The following is an 18,970-nucleotide window of genomic DNA, read 5'->3' as shown; positions in this document are numbered from 1 at the left end:
ATGTTTTGAGGAGAAATTTGATAATGACACTGTTTCCTGATAATAAAGGAACTGCATCAGAAAAAATAACATGCCGCTTTATGTATTATTATGTTGGGGAGGAATGATAACAGGGAACAAGAAGAGATGCAGGGATTAATCCACTCAGTTTCCTCTTTAGAGAAGCTCCCTCACCCATCCCAACACCTCAAGTCACACTCATGAAGATGGAGACAGTCATTTGGGAGATTTAAAGGGATGTCCTCAAAACAGAACACCAGACTCTCACCACCAGAGATGACTGGAAATATGTTTTCTCTTCTTCCTTCCCTGCATCAGGGGAAGAGGCTGGTGAAGTTGGTGAGCATCAGCTGGACCAGCTGCCCTGGATAGAGAGCATGGGCTGCTGGGTCAGATGTCTCCTGCTCTGGCCGAAACAGGGTTGGTCCAAACACAATTCCCAGGTTGTGGGGTGTCATGCGATTCTTATCTGAGTGTGCTATCACCCTGTAAGCAAAGGCCAAGGAAGGGGATATATGGCAGCAGCTTGCCACTTCATGGCAATCTAACCCTTCAAAGTTCTGAGCAGGGAAGAGTTCACTCTGGGATTCCTCCACGTGGTGACAAAAAAACCAAGGAGACACAAGGGGAATGGAGATGGACCAGTGGAGAAACCTTCAGGATACAACCTGAAGATACAACTGCCTCTTCCAGCTTCAGGGACTGCCCCAAGAGTTCTGTCTGCTCACAGTTTGGGAGTCTTTAATTCAAATGGCCATCCTCTCTCAGAAGTCACTGCCCAGGCCCAGTTCAACCAAAGAAGCCATCAGCAATGTCCCAGTGGGAGACAAAGACACAGAGGGAAGGGAGAAGTAAGATTTCCCTTATTTCTTTCACAGCATCTTGGTTGCATTTCCCCACTTGATGCTGACCTTTAGGTTTGGACCTAAAGGCTTTGATGGGCACGGTGGCTTACACCTGTAATCCCAGCACTTTGGGAGGCTGAGGTAGGTAAATCACCTGAGGTCAGGAGTTCAAGACCAGCCTGGCCAACATGGTGAAACCCCATCTCTACTAAAAATACAAAAATTAGCCAGGCGTGGTGGCGGGCACCTGTAATCCCAGTTACTCAGGAGGCTGAGACAGGAGAATCGCTTGAATCAGGGAGGCAGAGGCTGCAGTGAGCTGAAATTGCACCACTGCACTCCAGTCTGGGCGACAGAGCGAGACTCTGTCTCAAAAATAAATAAAATAAAAAAATAAAGGTTTTGACTCTAGTAATATGCTCCTGCACAGAGGCTGCCTGTTTCCTCACCTGCCCATTAAACTTAGGTGCTTCCCTACCTTCACTCCACCTGTACAGAGTCCCTGTGGCATTCCCCACTCCACCTTTCCCCAGCATGAACAAAGAGGTTCAGTCTTCCTGACCTGCATAAATGCTCCAGGAGGTACCGTAGAGTGTCATGGTTGGGCTTTGGCATTGAGCCTATTAATTCTTGTATCTGAGAGAGGCACTGCTCTGATTCGGAGAGTGCTAGAAAGAGAGTGATGGGAAAGGCATGGTAGTAAGGTTAGGGAAGGTGCTAGGACAGGGTGGGTAAATTCACTGCTCTTTCCCACAGGCATGGAAGACATCATTAATCTAGCACAGCTTTCTTTTTCACATAGCCCAACTATAGCCTCATAATTCTTTTCAATTCAGCCCTCTAAACATTCACAAAAAAGCAACTGGAGTAGGCACCTGAGTTGAATGTTATTTTCCATCTCTAAGGTCAGAATGGGAAAGAAGAGTATAAGGGAACCTCTATTCTATTATTTACCGCCCGTGTCCCCCATATCAAGGGTTCTTTCCAAAGCTCCAACCCTTACCAAGGGTAGCACGGAAACGGGGCAGCAGCAGTGGTGGCACCAGAGGCTGGGGCAGCTCCCGGAGAAAAAGCTTCAGGGCTCCGGTGACCACATGAATGTCATCCCACTCAGTACTGTCCAAATCTAACCGACCTTCTGGAGGGAGAAGGAGGTATAGGGGCTTCAGGGCTCATGAAGGGCCAGAAAGATCTAGAGACAGAGATTAGAAGTTCTGGAGAAATCCAGTCAAAGCAGACTATAGGAATGCCTAGAGGGTCTGCAGTGGGGCAAGGTAGCTAAGGTGGGGATGAGGACAACCCTCCCAGGAGTGGTACATGGGGGTTTCCACCGGAAGCAAAGAGGATACATGGAAGTTTTAGGGGTCTGAAGGGTCTTCCATGTAAGTACCTTGTCCTGGCTGTTCTGGGAACACATACCTCCCATCGGAGGTGACCGCACGCTCTGCAACATGAATGAGGAGAGATCAGGAGCTAAGACATACACTTCTAGCCTGATGGCCTCTCTGTTCTGCCAGCTTCCTCATGTAGGACCGCCCATGGTTCTCAGGCAAGACATTCTTAGTACAACCACTGGCCCACAAGCCTTCTCACCTCTGTCCACCAGAAAGCGAAGCTTCTGGACCACTGCCAAGTTCCCGCTCACCCGATAAATGCCATCCACATCTAGACCTGGGAGATGAGGAAGGAGTAGATGAGGACTGCTTCTTGAAAGTGTGTGTGGTGAGGGATATAAGGGTGGAGAGAAAAAGGGCAGTAGGAAGACTAGATAGAATGGGGGAGGCAGAAAATTCTAGGCCTTAGCCTGTTGGAAGAGGATTCTGGGGTCTCTGAGAAAATGACCTCTTTTATCCACAGCAGCAATGCAGAGTCGCACAAAGCTGGGCACCGTGTCTCCTTCCCGCTGGCAGAGTGATTCCAACTGGCAGCCGAACACCTGGTCTGGGGAAGCAGAGTGAGGCGGGAAGCCAGTGCCAGCGTCACTCACAGGAGGTCTTCTCAGCATAGGTCTTTATCCTTAAGTGAGGCTGGTCCTCCTGGCTGCCTGTGCCAGGCCTGGGCAAGGAAATACATTCCACCCCCCTTCCCCTGCTTCAAACAATCTGGCAAAGGAGTACAGGTCACCCCGGCTTCTCCCCTAAACAAGCTGGGGTAGTGGGAAAGCAGCAGTCACAGAAGGTTGTGGTCTAGTTCTGGGAAGCTCTACTCTGAGCCTCGCTGGAGTTTTCTTATCCATGAACCTGGCCCAGCCCCCTCACCTCGGAGCAGACCCCGCTCCTGCAGGCTTTGTAAGGGCGGTCTCTTCGCGATGAGCCGCTTTAGTTTGTTGCGCACGCGGTTCTGCTCGGTGCCTTCGGGCCCCCGAACTGCAGGAGGCAGGTAGAGGGGGGCATGAGCGCCCGGGAGCCTCGCTGAGCTCCCGGACCCTCCGTCCCCGGCCCTCGCCTCACTGGAGCTCCGGCGGCTGCTGAGGCGCAGCAGCGGCTTGGACACCGGCTCCGACTCCTCTTCTTCGTCCTCCCCGGCGCTCAGCTCCTCCAGCTCCGCGGGTCCAGAGCCCGACAGACGCAGCTCCAGGGGGTTCTCCCGATCCTAGACCCGGGGCGGGCCGTGTCGAAGGTGAGAGAGGAGAGAAATCTGCACCCCTAGCAGGACTCTGACCCACTGCCAGGGTCCCACGTCCCAGCCCAGGCCAAGGCTCTCCAGCGAGCCCACCCTGCCCCCACTGCCCCTGACTCCTATCGTTCCTACCCCACTCCCTTGGTCCCGGCCAGCCCGAGCCTCCCTCCGGGCCTCCACCCATCTAACCAGCCGCTCGATGACAGTCCGCAGCGCGCGGTGCCAGGCTCGCAGCTCCGTCTCGTGGTCCGACTGCAGCAGGAACTCGTGGCCAGGGACCGTGCGGATCTGAGGGCCAGGCAGGGAAACGCTCGGGTCAACGGGGAGGAGTATAAAAAGCAGGGAGACCTAACGGGAGGCCTGCGCGGAAGATTGGGGGCGCCCTCGGGTCAGGTGGGGCCTTGGGAACGCGCGGGAGGGCGCTCACGTGCAGGACGTTGCGGCGGCTGGACAGGTGGCGGCCGTGCGCCAGGGCCGCCCCGCGCAGGTCCACGCTACTTTCGGGCCGGCTACCCGCTGGCCCCTGACAATAAGGGAGGAAACTGAGGCCACGGTGTTGTTTCCTTTACTGCTTCCCTCCCCCCCGTGGGCTGTGAGGAGGTGGGCTTCTTTACCTTCCTCTGCACCGCCCTCCCCGCTGCCGCCCCCCACATTGGCGTGAGGCGGTAGGCAGCGCCCCCACCCCTCCTGCGCCTCTCGCTCACACTCACCCAGCCCGAAGTGGGCGCTGTCGGCGGTGGCTCTCGGTAGAACACCAGGCTGTTACCGGTTAACACCACCCAAGACGGGCCCCAGTTCTTCCTGCGGGGACAGAGAGGGGGAGGTAGTGGTAGCGAACAGGTCATTCTAGAATGACACGGGGAGGGTGCTCTTCCAACATCCTGCTCTACCCTATGGAGTTGACAGCCCAGGCCCTAGCTGTATTCCGGGTTCTCACCTGAGCTTGCGCCCGCCTTGAGCAATCTTGGTCATGTTGAGCAGACCCGACTTTTCCACCTCCTGGGAAGTGGGGGGAATGGTATCTGTAAGTCACCCCGCGCCCTCCACAGTGGCCACGGCTTTCCCTAGGGGGCCTCCCAGGAGTGAAGTCCCTTAAAGTTGCTCGGGGAGGGCTGGGTAAGAGGATATTCAGAAAGAGGAAGATGTTTATGTGGAGCAGGAATGGGGCGGGCGGGGGAGGGGGGGGGCAGGGAGGATCTTGGCCTTCACAAAGAAATGGGAGATTCACATGGGGGTCGTCCAGGAGCTGCGGCAGAGGTCGAGGGGCCTGCAAGGCTGGAGGGCCAAGCTGCGAGGTGCGTTGGCTGAGACTGAGTGAACCCTAGGGGAGAGGATTGGAGAAACAGGTGGGGAAACCCTCGACTCAGGGATCCCTGGCTGAAGGAGGAAGAGGGGTGGGATACGGGTGAGAGGTGGTGGGTGTGGTGGGGAATGGAGAATGTCTTACACAAAACAAAAAGTCATAACAAGCTGGCTTTGTCTGCATGTGACTGGGAGATGGGAGGGATCTCACCTGTGGGTCAAGCGGTTCTGGGGTCCCTGTGTCAGATCCGAAGCCCTTAGCCTGAGGTTGCAGGACATCATTGTTCCTCTTCAGGGTCTGTGTCCCCTCCATGGAGCCAGGGTTCTGGGTTAGGGGAGGAGGAAATAAAGCTACATCCAGATGCCACCTCTACCCACTCTAGTCCACACCCTTCTCATACTTGGCTGATTCTTCTGATCTTCCGAGAGCCCCAGAGAGAAAACACAGTACCTTGAGGTTCAGCAGGGGAAGGAAGAGCTTGAGAGGACAGTGGAGAAGCAGGAGGTAAGGTCTCACCGTGTCACTGCGACTGCGGCGCGGGGGCTTCCAGGACTTGCAGCCAGTCAGTGAATTTATGTAGAAGCAGCGTCCAGAGTTGGGGTCCAGGTGCTGCTCCCAGGCATCCAGCCTCTGCAGCAGGGGGCATGCAGGGCCTGGGGGTGGGGACCGAGGACAGCGGCGAAGGTCCACCAGGTTACAGTACACGGGGGGCTCTGACATGAGGGGCTGGGGGCCTGCCTGCCAGAAAAAGGGGAAGAAGGAGGTGGTCATTCTGCCTGTTGCCCTTCCCATGCTTCTCTTGGCCTTCCCATCTCCTGCTCCCTCCCCCATTGTCTTCTCACCGCCAGCTCTGGGCTGAGGTGACCCAGGTACTGGGGGAGAAACCCCAGGCCCCAGCTGCTTTTTAAAAATTCTCTCTCTCACAGTTTTCTTTGCTCTTCTCCTCACTTCCTGTTGCCAACTTCCCGCCTCCCCCACCCCACCCCCACCTCAGGGCCACAGGAAAGGGGAACAGGCTTTTTGTGGGGTGGGGGGAATGTTGAAGGGCATGCCCCACCCTCATATCCTGCAAGGTAAAAGAAGACAGAGAAGGGTCTACAGAAGGGAGGAGGAGCCCCTTTCCACCCACTGTTAAGAAAGAGAGGGAAGGGCTGAGCAAGTCACATCTCTAGAGGAGACCTGCTGTGGCCTAGCAGGCAAGCAGAACACAGAAAAACCCTGCCCTGGGCTAGGAGTCTGGAGGAAGGAAGAGCACAGGGCTGGGCTTTCAGTGCCTCCACTGCACCCTGTGCCCTGTCCCCTCGGGGCCTTCGGTTCCTGCTGTCCCTTCTCACCTCCTACCCAGTTTGCCTCTCGGCTGCCTCTTTCTCCTCCTTGTTCAGAGTCAACTGAATGCCGTGACCTCACAGATGTCTCCCCGCACCACCCCAGCCACTCTCCACCACGTTAACTTGCCTTTGTAGACTTATCAGTAGTACCAAGGGTTATCTTATTTATTTGTTTTTGTGTTTGTCATCCCCAGGGGAGTCCCCTGAAGACAGGGGTGCTGTCTGTCCTGTGCCTAGAACAGGGCCCAGCTCAGAAGAGCTGTGACTCACTGTGCTGGCACTGGCTTCTGACTGCAAGTCTTCCTGGGAGGGGGATCTTCCACTTGGTCCTTCCCGGAAAGGCTTCAGAAGGCTGGGCCTCAGATTGTCAGTGCTGACGCTCCTACACATTCTGGGGGGAAGTGGAGGAGGCTGCTCCGAGCTAGCCTGAGCCCTGCTTGGCAGGGCCTGAGACAACTCCTCCAGGGAACCATGAAACAACTTCGGCCCTGGAAACAGAAAAGGGGAGGGTGGGTGGCAGGTGATCAGAGCTGTTGTTGTAACTGGGTCCCCCATCTTGGGAACTCACAGGGAAGACAAGAAGGGCAGAGGGAGGATGTGGAAAATGGCATGAGACCTAGAAGCCTTAGGACTAGGAGGACAGGCAGGGGGATGAGGATGCCGTGGCGGGGGCGAGAGGTAGGCTGATCAAAGAAAAACCAGAGAAGGTGGTTAGCAGAAGCTTGAGGGAGGGGGACCTCCCAAAAATTTCCAGAAGCCAGGGAGGTAGGAAGGTGATGGGAGGTAGGAAGGTGAAGGGAGAGGGCTTAGCGCTTACTCACCAGGAGTCCAGAGCAGTTGGCCGGGGATGACGGTAGTTGGACTCTGGGAAGGGATGGATTCCTCTATCATATAGGCTGCTGGGACGAAGATGGGTCGAGAGGTGGAGGGAGCTTCTAGGCGTCTTGCCAACCACCAGTCGGAGTTGGTCTTTCGAAGCAGTAGGAACCTGTCTCCTTCAGCCAGAGACACCTGCCGGCCATCTGCCCCAGTATAAGTAAAGGCATAGAGGGCACAGAGCTGGGATCCCTGAGAAGGGCTTCGAGGGCCCAGCCCTAGGATCCCCCAGGAACTTGGCCACCACCGGCCGGATAGCATTGTAGCCAGCACTGTCACCTGTGGGAAAAAGGGACACTGGAGACCCAGAAGGGAACAGGGCTGGCTGTCTCCAGGTAGAGAGACATGGTTCTAGGAGCAGTGTTGTGGGCAGGTGAGGACGGGAGCCCTTGAGTTGGGGGAAAGGGTAGAGCAAACAGCCTGGTGAGGATCGGTGACAGGCTTTGGGGGCTGAGAACTCCTGGTGGTGTCTGGTGAGGAAGTATATAAGTAACATGAGAGAGGATGTGGTCAGCAGGGCTGCATGGCCGGCAAGGCAGGAAATTAGAGGAGATGACCTAGGCCAGTAGTTTTCCTCCTAGTACCTTGTGGGGCCCATCAGAAGATTCAGGGGCAGGAGTTGGTCCTGGGTAGTGGTGGGAGTCTTGAGCTGGACACAGGAAGGAGATAAGAAGAAAGAATCAGGTTCAAGACAGAAACAGGGAGACACAAGGTTAATGACAAAGACAAAAATGTGTGTTATTCTTTATTAAATTTATGCAAGCATCAATGTTTCCGTTACCAATCACCTCAGACCACAGCTGCGTGCTTCCTGTGCAGACTCAGAGAGACATGGTGACAGAGAAACAGAAAGCCAAATAAATACCAAGACCAAATCAGAGAGAAAGACAAAGTGGGAGAAACACAGAGGGATTCGGAGTTGAAATATCACCACCCTCCCAATCCAGGACACGATTTTGGGAGCTGAGAAGCCTTGATACTGTCCTGTATACACAAGCTTCTTGAGGCGGGAGCTACTTTAGTGTGTGGGTTCATTCATGTTTTTTTTTTTTTTTTTTTTTTGAGACGAAGTCTCGTTCTTGTCCCCCAGGCTGGAGTGCGATGGCGCGATCTCGGGTCACTGAAACCTCCGCCCCCCCGGGTTCAAGTGATTCTCCTGTCTCAGTCCCCTGAGTAGCTGGGATTACAGGTGCCTGTCACCACACCCGGCTAGTTTTTGTATTTTTAGTAGAGACAGGGTTTCACCATGTTGGCCAGGCTGGTCTAGAACTCCTGACCTCAGGTGATTCACCCGCCTCGGCCTCCCAAAGTGCTGGGATTACAGGTGTGAGCCACCGCGCCCGGCCTCATTTGTGCTTTTATCCAGGATTGATTGAGTGCCTCCTGCGTGCAAGGAGCAGTGTCAGGCACTGGAGATGAGAGAAGGGAATGAGCCCTTTTGGAGCTTAAGGAGAGACAGACCTTAACTAATGACACAATAAACTTAATAATTACAATTGAATCAGGGACAATGGACAAGTAATACAAGATGCTATGACAGGTAGATAGGGGACTGATGTCAGCTTCTCCTTGGTGGAAGGTGGGAACTGACCTTCCCTGGATTACCAGCACTTTAAAACCCACACTTCTGCTTCCGCCTTACCGGACCACTCCTCTTTTCCCCTTCTCTTAGCTTCTCCACTGCACAATGTGAGGCTTTCTGTTTGGGTTTGGAGAGGTGGATTAAGGAGCGAATGCCCCTCCCCACTGGTGATATCAGAGAGCCAGCTCTCTTCCCCTGAGGGCTGAGTGGCTAGTACTGGGCTTCTGCCTCAGTGATCTTCCTAGTTTACTTCACTTCAACACATGCAGAACCCTACCCCTCAATTCTTCCTTCCCACTTCCAAAATAGTGACTAATTTCACCCATTTATTCACTTATTCATTCATTTGGTGTTCAGTGCTTGAATCCACCCTTTGTTTTGCCTTCTCTGAAACTCTTTCTCCTATACTTCAGCTTGTTTTTGTTAGCTTCTTTGCATTCACTTTTAAACATATCCAAGTCTCTCCCATCTTCAGACAAACTTCCCGTTACTGGGCTTTCCAGGTACCACCATATATATATGTCTCTCTCTCTTTCTTCTTCTCTTTTTTTTTTTTTTTGAGACAGAGTCTCGCACCGTTGCCTGGGCTAGAGTGCAGTGGCACAATCTCGGCTCACTGCAACCTCCGCTTCCCAGGTTTAAGCGATTCTCCTGCCTCTGCCTCCTAAGTAGCTGGGATTACAGGTGCCTGCCACCACGCCCGCTAATTTTTTTGTATTTTTAGTAGAGACAGGATTTCACTATGTTGGCCAGGCTGGTCTCAAACTCCTGACCTCGTGATCTGCCCACCTAGGCCTCCCAAAGTCCTGGGATTACAGGTGTGAGCCACCGCGCCTGGCCTCTTTCTTTTTACAGTCAAACTTCTTGAGTTGCCTACACTGTATAGGGGATCTCCGTTTCCTGTCCCCTCACTCTGCCACCTTTTCAAAGTCACTCCTCAATAGTCACCCCCGACCTTGCCTGAACACGCTGCAGTCTTTATGCAGTCCTTATGTTGCTTGACATCTCAGTAGCAGGCAACACAATTGACCTTTCTCTCCTACAAACACTCTGCTGGTATCCCTCTTACCTTTCTAGCAGTTCCTTGTCTGTGGCATGAGAAATGACCTTCCTCTGCCTGTTCCTGAAACCGCAGAAGCCTATCTGAGATCCTGTGCCCTGTGCTTTCTGCACGCCCTCCCTGGGTGGTCTTATTCTCTCCCCAGCTCAAATGATTTCCATATGCTGCTAAGGACCATATCTCCAGTCAAGATCTTTCTCTGGGGCTCCAATCTAATCCACTGTCCACCAAAAAATCCGCTTGAGTATTTTGCAGGTACCACAAACTCAGTATGAACCAAACTGAACTTATCAGCTTTCCCCACAAAACTGTTTCTCTCCCAATACCACTATTTAGTTTAATATGAAATCAATAAATACTGGCCTGGTACAGTAGCTCACACCTATAATCCCAGCACTTTGGGAGGCCAAGGCAGAATATCACCTGAGCCTAGGAGCTTGAGGTGCAACATAGTGAGATCCTACCTCTACAAAAACATTTTTTTTAATTAGCCAGGTATGGCAGTGTGTGCCTTGTAGTCCCAGCTGCTCGGGAGGCTGAGTGGGAGTATCTATTGAACCTGGGAAGTTGAGGCTGCAGTGATGCGTGATAGTGCCACCGCACTCCAGCCTAGGTGCCAGAGTGAGACCCTGTCTCAAAATAAATAAATAAAATAATTTAATAAATATTTATTGAATGTTTACTACCATATATGCCAGGTAGGGACTATGTGCTAGGCATCGTCAATTAAGACGGTAAATATGGGGCCGGGCGCAGTGGCTCACATCCAGCTCAATCCCAGCACTTTGGGAGGCCAAGGCAGGCAGATCACCTGAGGTCAGGAGTTCAAGACCAGCCTGGCCAATGTGGTGAAACCCCCATCTCTAATAAAAATACAAAAATCAGCTGGGCGTGGCGGCAGGTGTCTGTACTCCCAGCTACTCGGGAGGCTGGGGTAGGAGAATTGCTTGAACCCAGGAGACGGAGGTTGCAGTGAGTTAAGATCGTGCCACTGCACTCCAGCCTGGGTGACAGAGCGAGACTCTGTCTTAAAACAAAACAAAAAATATGATCCCTGCCCACTCGCCCACTCATAACAATGAAAATACGACGTAATAATGATCACTATCATAGAGGAAATACTATCATCTGTTGTAGCACATAGAAAGTATGCCCTATTTCCCATGCCAGAAACCTAGCAGCCAACCTGAATTTATCTTGTTTCCTCACCACCCACATTAATTCAATTGATGACTGAACACTTCAATTTATATTTTCCCAATCTACCTACTTTTTACCCCAACTACCACTCCTTTAGCCTGGATGATATAATTTCCTAACTAGTCTCATTGCATATAGTTCTCATTGCATATAGTTCTGCTCCCCTTCCATCCATTCCTGACACAGCAGCCAGAGTGACCTTTCTAAAACACATATGTCCTGCTACTCTCCTGACTTAAACTTTCCACATTTTATAATGTCATTTACAGATTCCCTCTCTACCCTTTTCACAGTCTCCACCACAAACTCCACACTGCAGTCTTGTGCGAATTCCTCACATTCTTAAAGTGCACTGAAATCTTTGATCCTTTGCACATGTTGTTTCCTTTGCCTGAAACACGTCCCTTCTCCACTCCCTCCAGTCTTCACCTAGATAACTCTTACACATCACTGAGATCTCAGCTGAAAGGTCACATGCACAGGAAAGCATCTCAGCCAGGCGTGATGGCTCACACCTGTAAACCCAACACTTTGGGAGGCCGAGGCGGGCAGATCACTTGAGGTCAGGAGTTTGAGACCAGCCTGGGCAACATGGTAAAACCCCGTCCCTACTAAAAATGCAAAACTTACCTGGGTGTGCTGGCCCAGCTACTGTAGTCCCAGCCCAGATTCTTGAGCCTGAGGCACAAGAATCACTTGAACCTGGGAGGCAGAGATTGCACTGAGCTGAGATCATGCCACTGCACTCCAGCCTGGGTGACAGAGCAAGAACCTGTCTCAAAAAAAAAAAAAAAAAAAAGGCCGGGTGCGGTGGCTCACACCTGTAATCCCAGCACTTTGGAAAGCCGAGGCAGGCGAATCACAAGGTCAGGAGTTCGAGATCAGCCTGGCCAACATGGTGAAACCCTGTCTCTACTAAAAATACAAAAAATTAGCTGGGCGTGGTGGTGGGCACCTGTAATCCCAGCTACTTGGGAGGCTGAGGCAGGAGAATCGCTTGAACCCAGGAGGCAGATGTTGCAGTGAGCCAAGATTGAGCCACTGCACTCCAGCCTGGGCGACAGTGCGAGACTCTGTCTCAAAAAAAAAAAAAAAAAAAAGCATCTTTTCACCCATTAGAGGGGCCCTAACTAGGAGGTACCATGGCAGGCTTTGCCTCCTCTATCATAAATTTCATCACACTTTAAGGATTATTTGATTTTCTAACTTTCAGGAAGTCTGTGAGTGCTGCCAAGGTAGCAGAAGCCCACATCCATTTTGTTGATAACTGTACCTTCAATGCCTTCTACAGTCACTTCTACAGTGATTTCTGGCATAAAGTCACATCTTTGTGCCTCAGTTCCCTCATTACTAAAATGGGGATGAGAGACCTACCTCAGTTTGTTTGTTTATTTATTTATTTTAGACACAGTCTTGGTCTGTTGCCAGCCTGGAGTACAGTGGTGCGATCTCGGCTCACTGCAACCTCTGCCTCCCAAGTTCAAGCAATTCTCCTGCCGCAGCCTCCCAAGTAGCTGGGATTACAGGCATGTACCACCAGGCCCAGCTAATTTTTGTATTTTTAGTAGAGACGGGGTTTCACTATGTTGGCCATGATGGTCTCGAACTCCTGACCTCAGGTGATCCGCCCGCCTCGGCCTCCCAAAGTGCTAGGATTATAGGTGTGAGCCACGGCGCCCAGCCTATTTTCTTTTTTTTTTTTTTGAGATAGAGTCTGGCTCTGTCGTCCAGGCTGGAGTGCAATGGCATGATCTCGGTTCACTGCAACCTCTGCCTCCCGGGTTCAAGTGATTCTCCTGCCTCAGCATCCTAAGTAGCTGGGATTACAGGCATGCACTACCACACCCCCCCAATTTTTTGTATTTTTAGTAGAGACTGGGTTTCATCATGTTGGCCAGGTTGGTTTCGAACTCCTGACCTCAGGCGATTTGTCCGCCTTGGCCTCCCAAAATGCTAGGATTACAGGCCTGAACCACCACGTCCAGCCTCTTGGCTAGTTTTAAAAACTATTTTTGGCCAGGAGTGGTGGCTCATGCCTGTAATCCCAGCACTTTGGTTGGTGGAGACAGGTGTATCACCTGAGGTCAGGAGTTTGAGACCAGCCTGGCCAACATGATGAAACCCTGTCTCTACTAAAAATACAAAAATTAGCCGGGCATGGTGGCAGGTGTCTGTAATTCCAGCTACTAGGGAGGCTGAGGCAGGAGAATCGCTTGAACCCAGGAGGTGGATGTTGCAGTGAACCAAGACCACACCATTGCACTCCAGCCTGGGCAATAAGAGTGAGACTCCGTCTCAAAAAAAAACAAAAACAAAAAGACAAAAAAACTATTTTTTTATGTTGCCCAGGCAGTCTTGAATTCCCGGGCTCAAGTGATCGAGCTGCCCAAAGCACAGGGATTACAGGCATTAAGTCACTGGGCCTGGCCTAGTTTTTGTTTGTTTGTTTGTTTTGTTGTTGTTAATGTAACAACAGCCATTTTATTATAGTTTAACAATTGTACAGGTATGGAGCAGAAATTTGGGTAGGGCTCAGGTGGATGATTCTTCTGTCTCATGTGGCCTTGAGACCCTACCAAGGGTCACTTAAGAGTTTCCAGTGGGCAGATAGGCTGGTCTGGAAGGCTTCACTCACAGGTCTGGCACCTTGGTAAGGATGACTGGAATGCTGGGATTAGCCGGAGCTGTCAGACAGAACATCTACATGAGACCTCTCTAGCATGGCAGGTCAAAGTGGTAGGATTTCTTACATGGCAGCTCAAAACTACCAGTGTGCTGGATAGCCTGCAACTGAAGCTGCAAAACTTCTTATGGCCTAGCTTCAAAAGGCCCAGAACCTCCATAGAATTTTCTGAGATCAAATATAAAGTGCTTAAAACAGTGCTTAGCTCATAAGTACTATTAGATATTAATTATTCTTAAAATAATATAAAGATAAGAAGAGTCCCTTTCTCAATAACAGGTATGTGCTTCCTTGCATAATATATACTTATTGCCAAACTCTTAGCCATCTTGAATCTCAATTTTTTTTTTTTTTTTTTTTTTTGAGACGAAGTCTTGCTCTGTTGTGCAGGCTGGAGTGTAGAGGCACGATCTCGGCTCACTGCAACCTCTGCCTCCTGGAGTCAAGTAATTCTCCTGGCTCAGCCTCCTGAGTAGCTGGGATTACAGGCGTGCACCACCACACCCAGCTAATTTTTGTATTTTCACTAAAGAAGGGGTTTCACCATGTTGGCCAGGCTGGTCTCAAACTCCTGACCTCAAGTGATCTGCTCGCCTTGGCCTCCCAAAGTGCTGGGGTTACAAGCATGAGCCACCGCGCCCGGCCTTACTTCTCAATTTCATCTTTTCCCTAGAGATGTTAGGCCGGGCGCGGTGGCTCACGCCTGTAATCCCAGCACTTTGGGAGGCTGAGACGGGCGGATCACGAGGTCAGGGGATAGAGACCATCCTGGCTAACACGGTGAAACCCCGTCTCTACTAAAAATACAAAAAATTAGCCGAGCGTGGTGGCGGGCACCTGTAGTTCCAGCTACTCGGGAGGCTGAGGCAGGAGAATGGCGTGAACTCCGGGGGACGGAGGTTGCAGTGAGCCGAGATCGTGCCACTGCAGTCCAGACTGGGCGGCAGAGCAAGACTCCGTCTCAAAAAAAAAAAAAAAAAAAGAGATGCTCTTCTACCCCTTTGATGAGACGTCGAGCTGTATATGAACTCAGACTGGTATTAATATTTTATTTATCTACATTCTTTTTTTTTGAGACGGAGTTTCCTCTTGTTGCCCAGGCTGGAGTACAATGATGCGATCTCGGCTCACTACAACCTCTCCTTCCCGGGTTCAGGCGATTTTTTTTTCCCTCAGTCTCCCAGGTAGCTGGGATTATAGGCGCCTGCCACCATGCCCAGCTAATTTTGTATTTTTAGTAGAGACGGGGTTTCAGCATGTTGGCCAGGCTGGTCTCGAACTGCTGACCTCAGGTGATCCGCCCGCCTCGACTCCCCAAAGTGCTGGGATTACAGGCATGAGCCACCGCGCCCGGCCTATCTACACTTTTGTTGTTGTTGTTGATAGGATGGATATGTACACTAACTTCCACTTTGTCACTAAAGTAATTCCACACATGGTAACTCCGAACTCTAAAACTCTGACCATTAAGAGCTTGCATCGAGAGCCACTGCGAGTAGCTGCTGTTATGACATGGCCATTTCATCCTCAACAACGACAAGAGAAGCCGCGGTTTCAGTCACCGCCCTCCAGCAGCGTTAAGAGGCTAAAAGTGCGACTTGCCCTAAAATCTAAACGTCTCTTCTGGATCTCCAGAAAAAAAGTGCTGCTCTAGGCCGGGCGCGGTGGCTCACGCCTGTAATCCTAGCACTTTGGAACGCTGAGGCCGGCGGATCATCTGAGGTGAGGACTTCGAGACCAGCCTGGCCAAAATGGTCAAAGCACGCCTCTACTAAAAATACAAAAATTAGCCGAGCGTGGTGGCACGTGCCTGTAGTCCCAGCTACATGGGAAGCTGAGGCCGGAGAATCACTTGAACCCTGGAGGCAGAGATTGTAGTGAGCCAAGATCGTGCCAGTGCACTTCAGCCCGGGTGACAGAGGGAGACGCCCTCTTACAAAAAAAAAAAAAAAAAAAAGTGCATTCTAGCCCGCATCTGCGGCCTCTTCATCTCGATGATAGTCTTTTCCTGTGTCCTAGTGTTGCATGATGGGAGAAATAGTCTTCTTTCGTGTAGCGGTGCCAGGGCAGTGGCCTAATACGGAACTCCATTTCCCGGCGTGCCTCGCGGAGGCCGCTCAACTCAGAAGCGGGAGGCCGGTTCCGGTTGCATCAGCGTGGGATTCACGGCGAAATGAGACTGTTCGTGAGTGAGGGCGTCCCGGGTTGCTTGCCGGTGCTGGCCGCCGCCAGGAGAGCCCGGGGCAGAGCAGAGCTGCTCATCAGCACTGTAGGCCCCGAAGGTACTCGTGCTGGTGCTGGTGGGTGGTGGATGAGGGGGGCGGGACCGAAACACGCCAGATTCTCTGCAGCTGTCTTTGCCAAACCCCTAGCCCTCGCCACACACCCCAATCGACCACTTCTCCTATTATCCTTGATCACTCCACGCCTTCTTCCCTCCCAGTCACATCTTTCACTTCCTTTAATTACCCTCGATATAATACCCTTCCCTTATCTGTCTCCTCCCCTCTTCCGTCTTCCAGGTCCCCGCCTCACCCCAGTAAACTGCTCTTCCCTTCCCAGCCTTCTCCTACACCTATCAGGCATCCCCCTCTGCTCTTTAGTTACTAGCATGACAGCCCCAAGGCACCCTTTTGTGTTCTTAGAAAATCCCTCTCTCCCCTCCTACCACACACACACGTTCCTTTCTGTTTACCTCTTCTCATTCTCAGCCGATTGTTTGGGTGACTCTTAGGAGGTTCTCTTGTAAGTCTTCTCAGCTCTTTTAATTTTGTTCTCCCACTGTGATCTTCAGATAATTATGAAGATATCCCAGTTACTTTCAGTCGTTAAGTTCTTGGCTGCAGCACTATCCCAATACCACCACCTCCTCTGCAGTCCCCATCTGTTGCTTCCAGCTGGCAGTTTGAGCTGAACACCTGCTGGCCTCTCCAGCCCATTCTGGACCCACCCCCTTTCAGTGGTCCTATCCTGGAACTTCTGGGTTGAGACTGCCCATCTTTCTTTTTTTACTCACTGAACAATGCAAGGTTATCCTAAGTTGACAAAGTATTTCTTTTCTTTTCCTTTGTTTTTTTTTTTAACCCATTTTCCATTCTTGCATCAGATTGTGTGGTCCCATTCCTGACCCGGCCTAAGATCCCTGTCTTGCAGCTGGATAGTGGCAACTACCTCTTCTCCACTAGTGCAATCTGCCGGTCAGTATTGGTCCTTGGTGTAGGGAGGTGACTGAATCAAATCAGGCCTCACTGTCATTTGTGTGGCTTTATTTGCCGCCATTGTTTCCCTGTGTGATGAAAAACGGGCTAAATGGGCCCCTCTAAATCCATCATCTGTTGCTCTCTCTCTGGGCAGATATTTCTTTTTGTTATCTGGCTGGGAGCAAGATGACCTCACTAACCAGTGGCTGGAATGGGAAGCGACAGAGCTGCAGGTAGGACTAAGGTATGGGGGATGTCAGGCAGGCCCTTGCTCTGCGTGGCCATCCTGACTCATATCCCCTGCATTTTAGCCAGCTTTGTCTGCTGCCCTGTACTATTTAGTGGTCCAAGGCAAGAAGGGGGAAGATGTTCTTGGTTCAGTGCGGAGAGCCCTGACTCACATTGACCGCAGCTTGAGTCGTCAGAACTGTCCTTTCCTGGCTGGGGTGAGTTGGGTCTTGAGATGAGGACTGGGAAGGCTTATGGTGTAAGGATTAAGAGGGAAGACTGTATTCAGAGTGTTCGAACCCAACACTGCCACTTACTAGTAGTGTAATCTTGGCAAATCACTTAATCTCTCTAATCCTCAATTTTTTTCAGTTGTGAAATGGGGTAATATTAGTACCTATCTCAGTGAGTTATTGTGAGGATTAAGTGAGATCATATAAAGTGCTTAATACAGTGCTTGACACATAAATTGCTCAGTAAATGTTAGATATTACCATTGGGAAGAAACTGAGTGTCTCATTTGTGTACATTTTCCTTTTCTATCCCCAACAAAGGAGACAGAATCTCTAGCCGACATTGTTTTGTGGGGAGCCCTATACCCATTACTGCAAGATCCCGCCTACCTCCCTGGTGAGAACTGTGCATATCTCTCCAACCCTAGGAGCTTGGTGTAGGGGTTACAGAATGGGCAGTAGAATACTGAGAACTCCCTTCAAGGTGCAGCTTGACTGGGCAACTATAGCAGAAGATGGCTGAGGGAACTGGGGAAAGCAACTGGAGAAACCTCACAAAGAAGGGGAAAGATGCCCGCTCCTGCCTACCAGGTCCTTATGTTTGCTGATTTTCTTTTCTTCCATACCCACAGAGGAGCTGAGTGCCCTGCACAGCTGGTTCCAGACACTGAGTACCCAGGAGCCATGTCAGCAAGCTGCAGAGACTGTACTGAAACAGCAAGGTGTCCTGGCTCTCCGGCCTTACTTCCAAAAGCAGCCCCAGCCCAGCCCCCCTGAGGGAAGGGCTGTCACCAATGAGCCTGAGGTTTGGAACAGGGCAGAGCCTTGGGGCCTGAGGTGGGAGGTGGCTAGGAGATGGACTTTGAACATGGCCACTAACTTTTTCAGGTAGTGGCAAGGAGAAAGTTTCTTTACCCTGTGGGCCCTCCTCACCTGGTAAGGGATTCTCTCCACTCTTTATAGGAGGAGGAGCTGGCTACCCTATCTGAGGAGGAGATTGCTACGGCTGTTACTGCTTGGGAGAAGGGCCTAGAAAGTTTGCCCCCGCTGCGGCCCCAGCAGAATCCAGTGTGAGTAGACATGGCACATGTGAGTGGGGCTTGATTTTGTAGTGGAAATTGTTGATAGAGCCAGAACCTGCCTGCTAGGTCCCGTTTGCTGATCTCTCTTTAATTTTTCATCCTCTCCTTTTAATTCTTACGCTTTTTTTTTTTTTTTTACATTTTCTCTTAGCCTATCATTTTGGACACTCCATCTGTCCCATCTGCACCCATGTTTTTCTTCTTTTTGAGGCGGAGTTTCGCTCTTGTTGCCCAGGCTGGAGTGCACTGGCGCGATCTCAGCTCACTGCAACCTCCACCTCCCGGGTTCAAGCGAGTCTCCTGCCTTAGCTTCCCAAGTAGCTGGGATTATAGGTGTGCACCACCATGCCTGGCTAATTTTTTGAAGAGACAAGGTTTCACCATGTTGCCCAGACAGACTGGTCTCGAACTCCTGACCTCAGGTGATCCACCAGCCTCGGCCTCCCAAAGTGCTGGGATTACAGACATGAGCCACCGTGCTGGCCCTGCACCCATGTTTTTCAGCTACTTTTTACCCACTGATAGGAGCTAAATCTATTTTTCCAGTCCAGATCTGTATTCTGAACTCCAGACACATTTGCCACACTATCCTAGACTCCTTCACCTCTACAGGCATCTCAAATTCAACATATCCAAAACCAAACCTGTTATCTTTCCTGCCAAATGCCCTTTTATTTATTCACCTGCCTTTGTTGAACAGCTTCCACCTTCCACCTAAAAATCCAAGCCAG

General features: G+C 51.2%; 2 protein-coding genes across 6 annotated transcripts in view; one reads left to right on the top strand and one right to left on the bottom strand.

Moving 5' to 3' along the window:
* Nucleotides 1–53: 53 nt before the first annotated feature.
* On the bottom strand, nucleotides 54–7,560 carry ARHGAP9 (Rho GTPase activating protein 9). Of its 4 annotated transcripts, XM_032173267.2 has the most exons (17): nucleotides 6,917–7,560; nucleotides 6,366–6,583; nucleotides 5,284–5,505; nucleotides 4,978–5,091; nucleotides 4,693–4,785; nucleotides 4,402–4,463; nucleotides 4,175–4,265; nucleotides 3,892–3,987; nucleotides 3,654–3,752; nucleotides 3,296–3,437; nucleotides 3,104–3,211; nucleotides 2,688–2,786; nucleotides 2,439–2,516; nucleotides 2,236–2,289; nucleotides 1,849–1,983; nucleotides 1,408–1,513; nucleotides 136–486 (listed from the first exon to the last, which is right to left on the bottom strand). In XM_032173267.2, the coding sequence occupies exons 1-17, from the start codon at nucleotides 7,230–7,232 to the stop codon at nucleotides 315–317; spliced, it is 2,205 nt and encodes a 734-aa protein (XP_032029158.1). In that variant the 5' UTR covers nucleotides 7,233–7,560; the 3' UTR covers nucleotides 136–314. The 4 variants fall into 4 exon arrangements, with proteins under 4 accessions (XP_058282213.1, XP_032029161.1, XP_032029158.1 ...); XM_058426230.1 differs by lacking the exons at nucleotides 6,366–6,583; nucleotides 6,917–7,560 and adding an exon at nucleotides 6,219–6,334 and having other exon boundaries at nucleotides 54–486; nucleotides 5,284–5,501; XM_032173270.2 differs by lacking the exons at nucleotides 6,366–6,583; nucleotides 6,917–7,560 and adding an exon at nucleotides 5,610–5,831 and having other exon boundaries at nucleotides 54–486.
* Nucleotides 7,561–15,529: 7,969 nt separating this feature from the next.
* The window catches only part of MARS1 (methionyl-tRNA synthetase 1), a 26,911-nt gene continuing 23,470 nt past the window's right edge, over nucleotides 15,530–18,970 (top strand). For both annotated transcript variants that reach the window (XM_032173266.2, XM_032173265.2), the window contains exons 1-7: nucleotides 15,530–15,778; nucleotides 16,603–16,693; nucleotides 16,851–16,929; nucleotides 17,008–17,142; nucleotides 17,479–17,554; nucleotides 17,790–17,962; nucleotides 18,121–18,227. In XM_032173266.2, coding sequence (XP_032029157.1) covers nucleotides 15,670–15,778; nucleotides 16,603–16,693; nucleotides 16,851–16,929; nucleotides 17,008–17,142; nucleotides 17,479–17,554; nucleotides 17,790–17,962; nucleotides 18,121–18,227 — 770 coding nt within the window. In that variant the 5' untranslated portion in view covers nucleotides 15,530–15,669. The remainder of the gene's footprint in view (nucleotides 15,779–16,602; nucleotides 16,694–16,850; nucleotides 16,930–17,007; nucleotides 17,143–17,478; nucleotides 17,555–17,789; nucleotides 17,963–18,120; nucleotides 18,228–18,970) is intronic.

The sequence above is a fragment of the Hylobates moloch genome, unplaced genomic scaffold (assembly GCF_009828535.3).
Source record: "Hylobates moloch isolate HMO894 unplaced genomic scaffold, HMol_V3 SCAFFOLD_13, whole genome shotgun sequence".
Classification (NCBI taxonomy): Eukaryota; Metazoa; Chordata; class Mammalia; order Primates; family Hylobatidae; genus Hylobates; species Hylobates moloch.
This window is presented reverse-complemented; position numbering and strand designations above follow the sequence as displayed.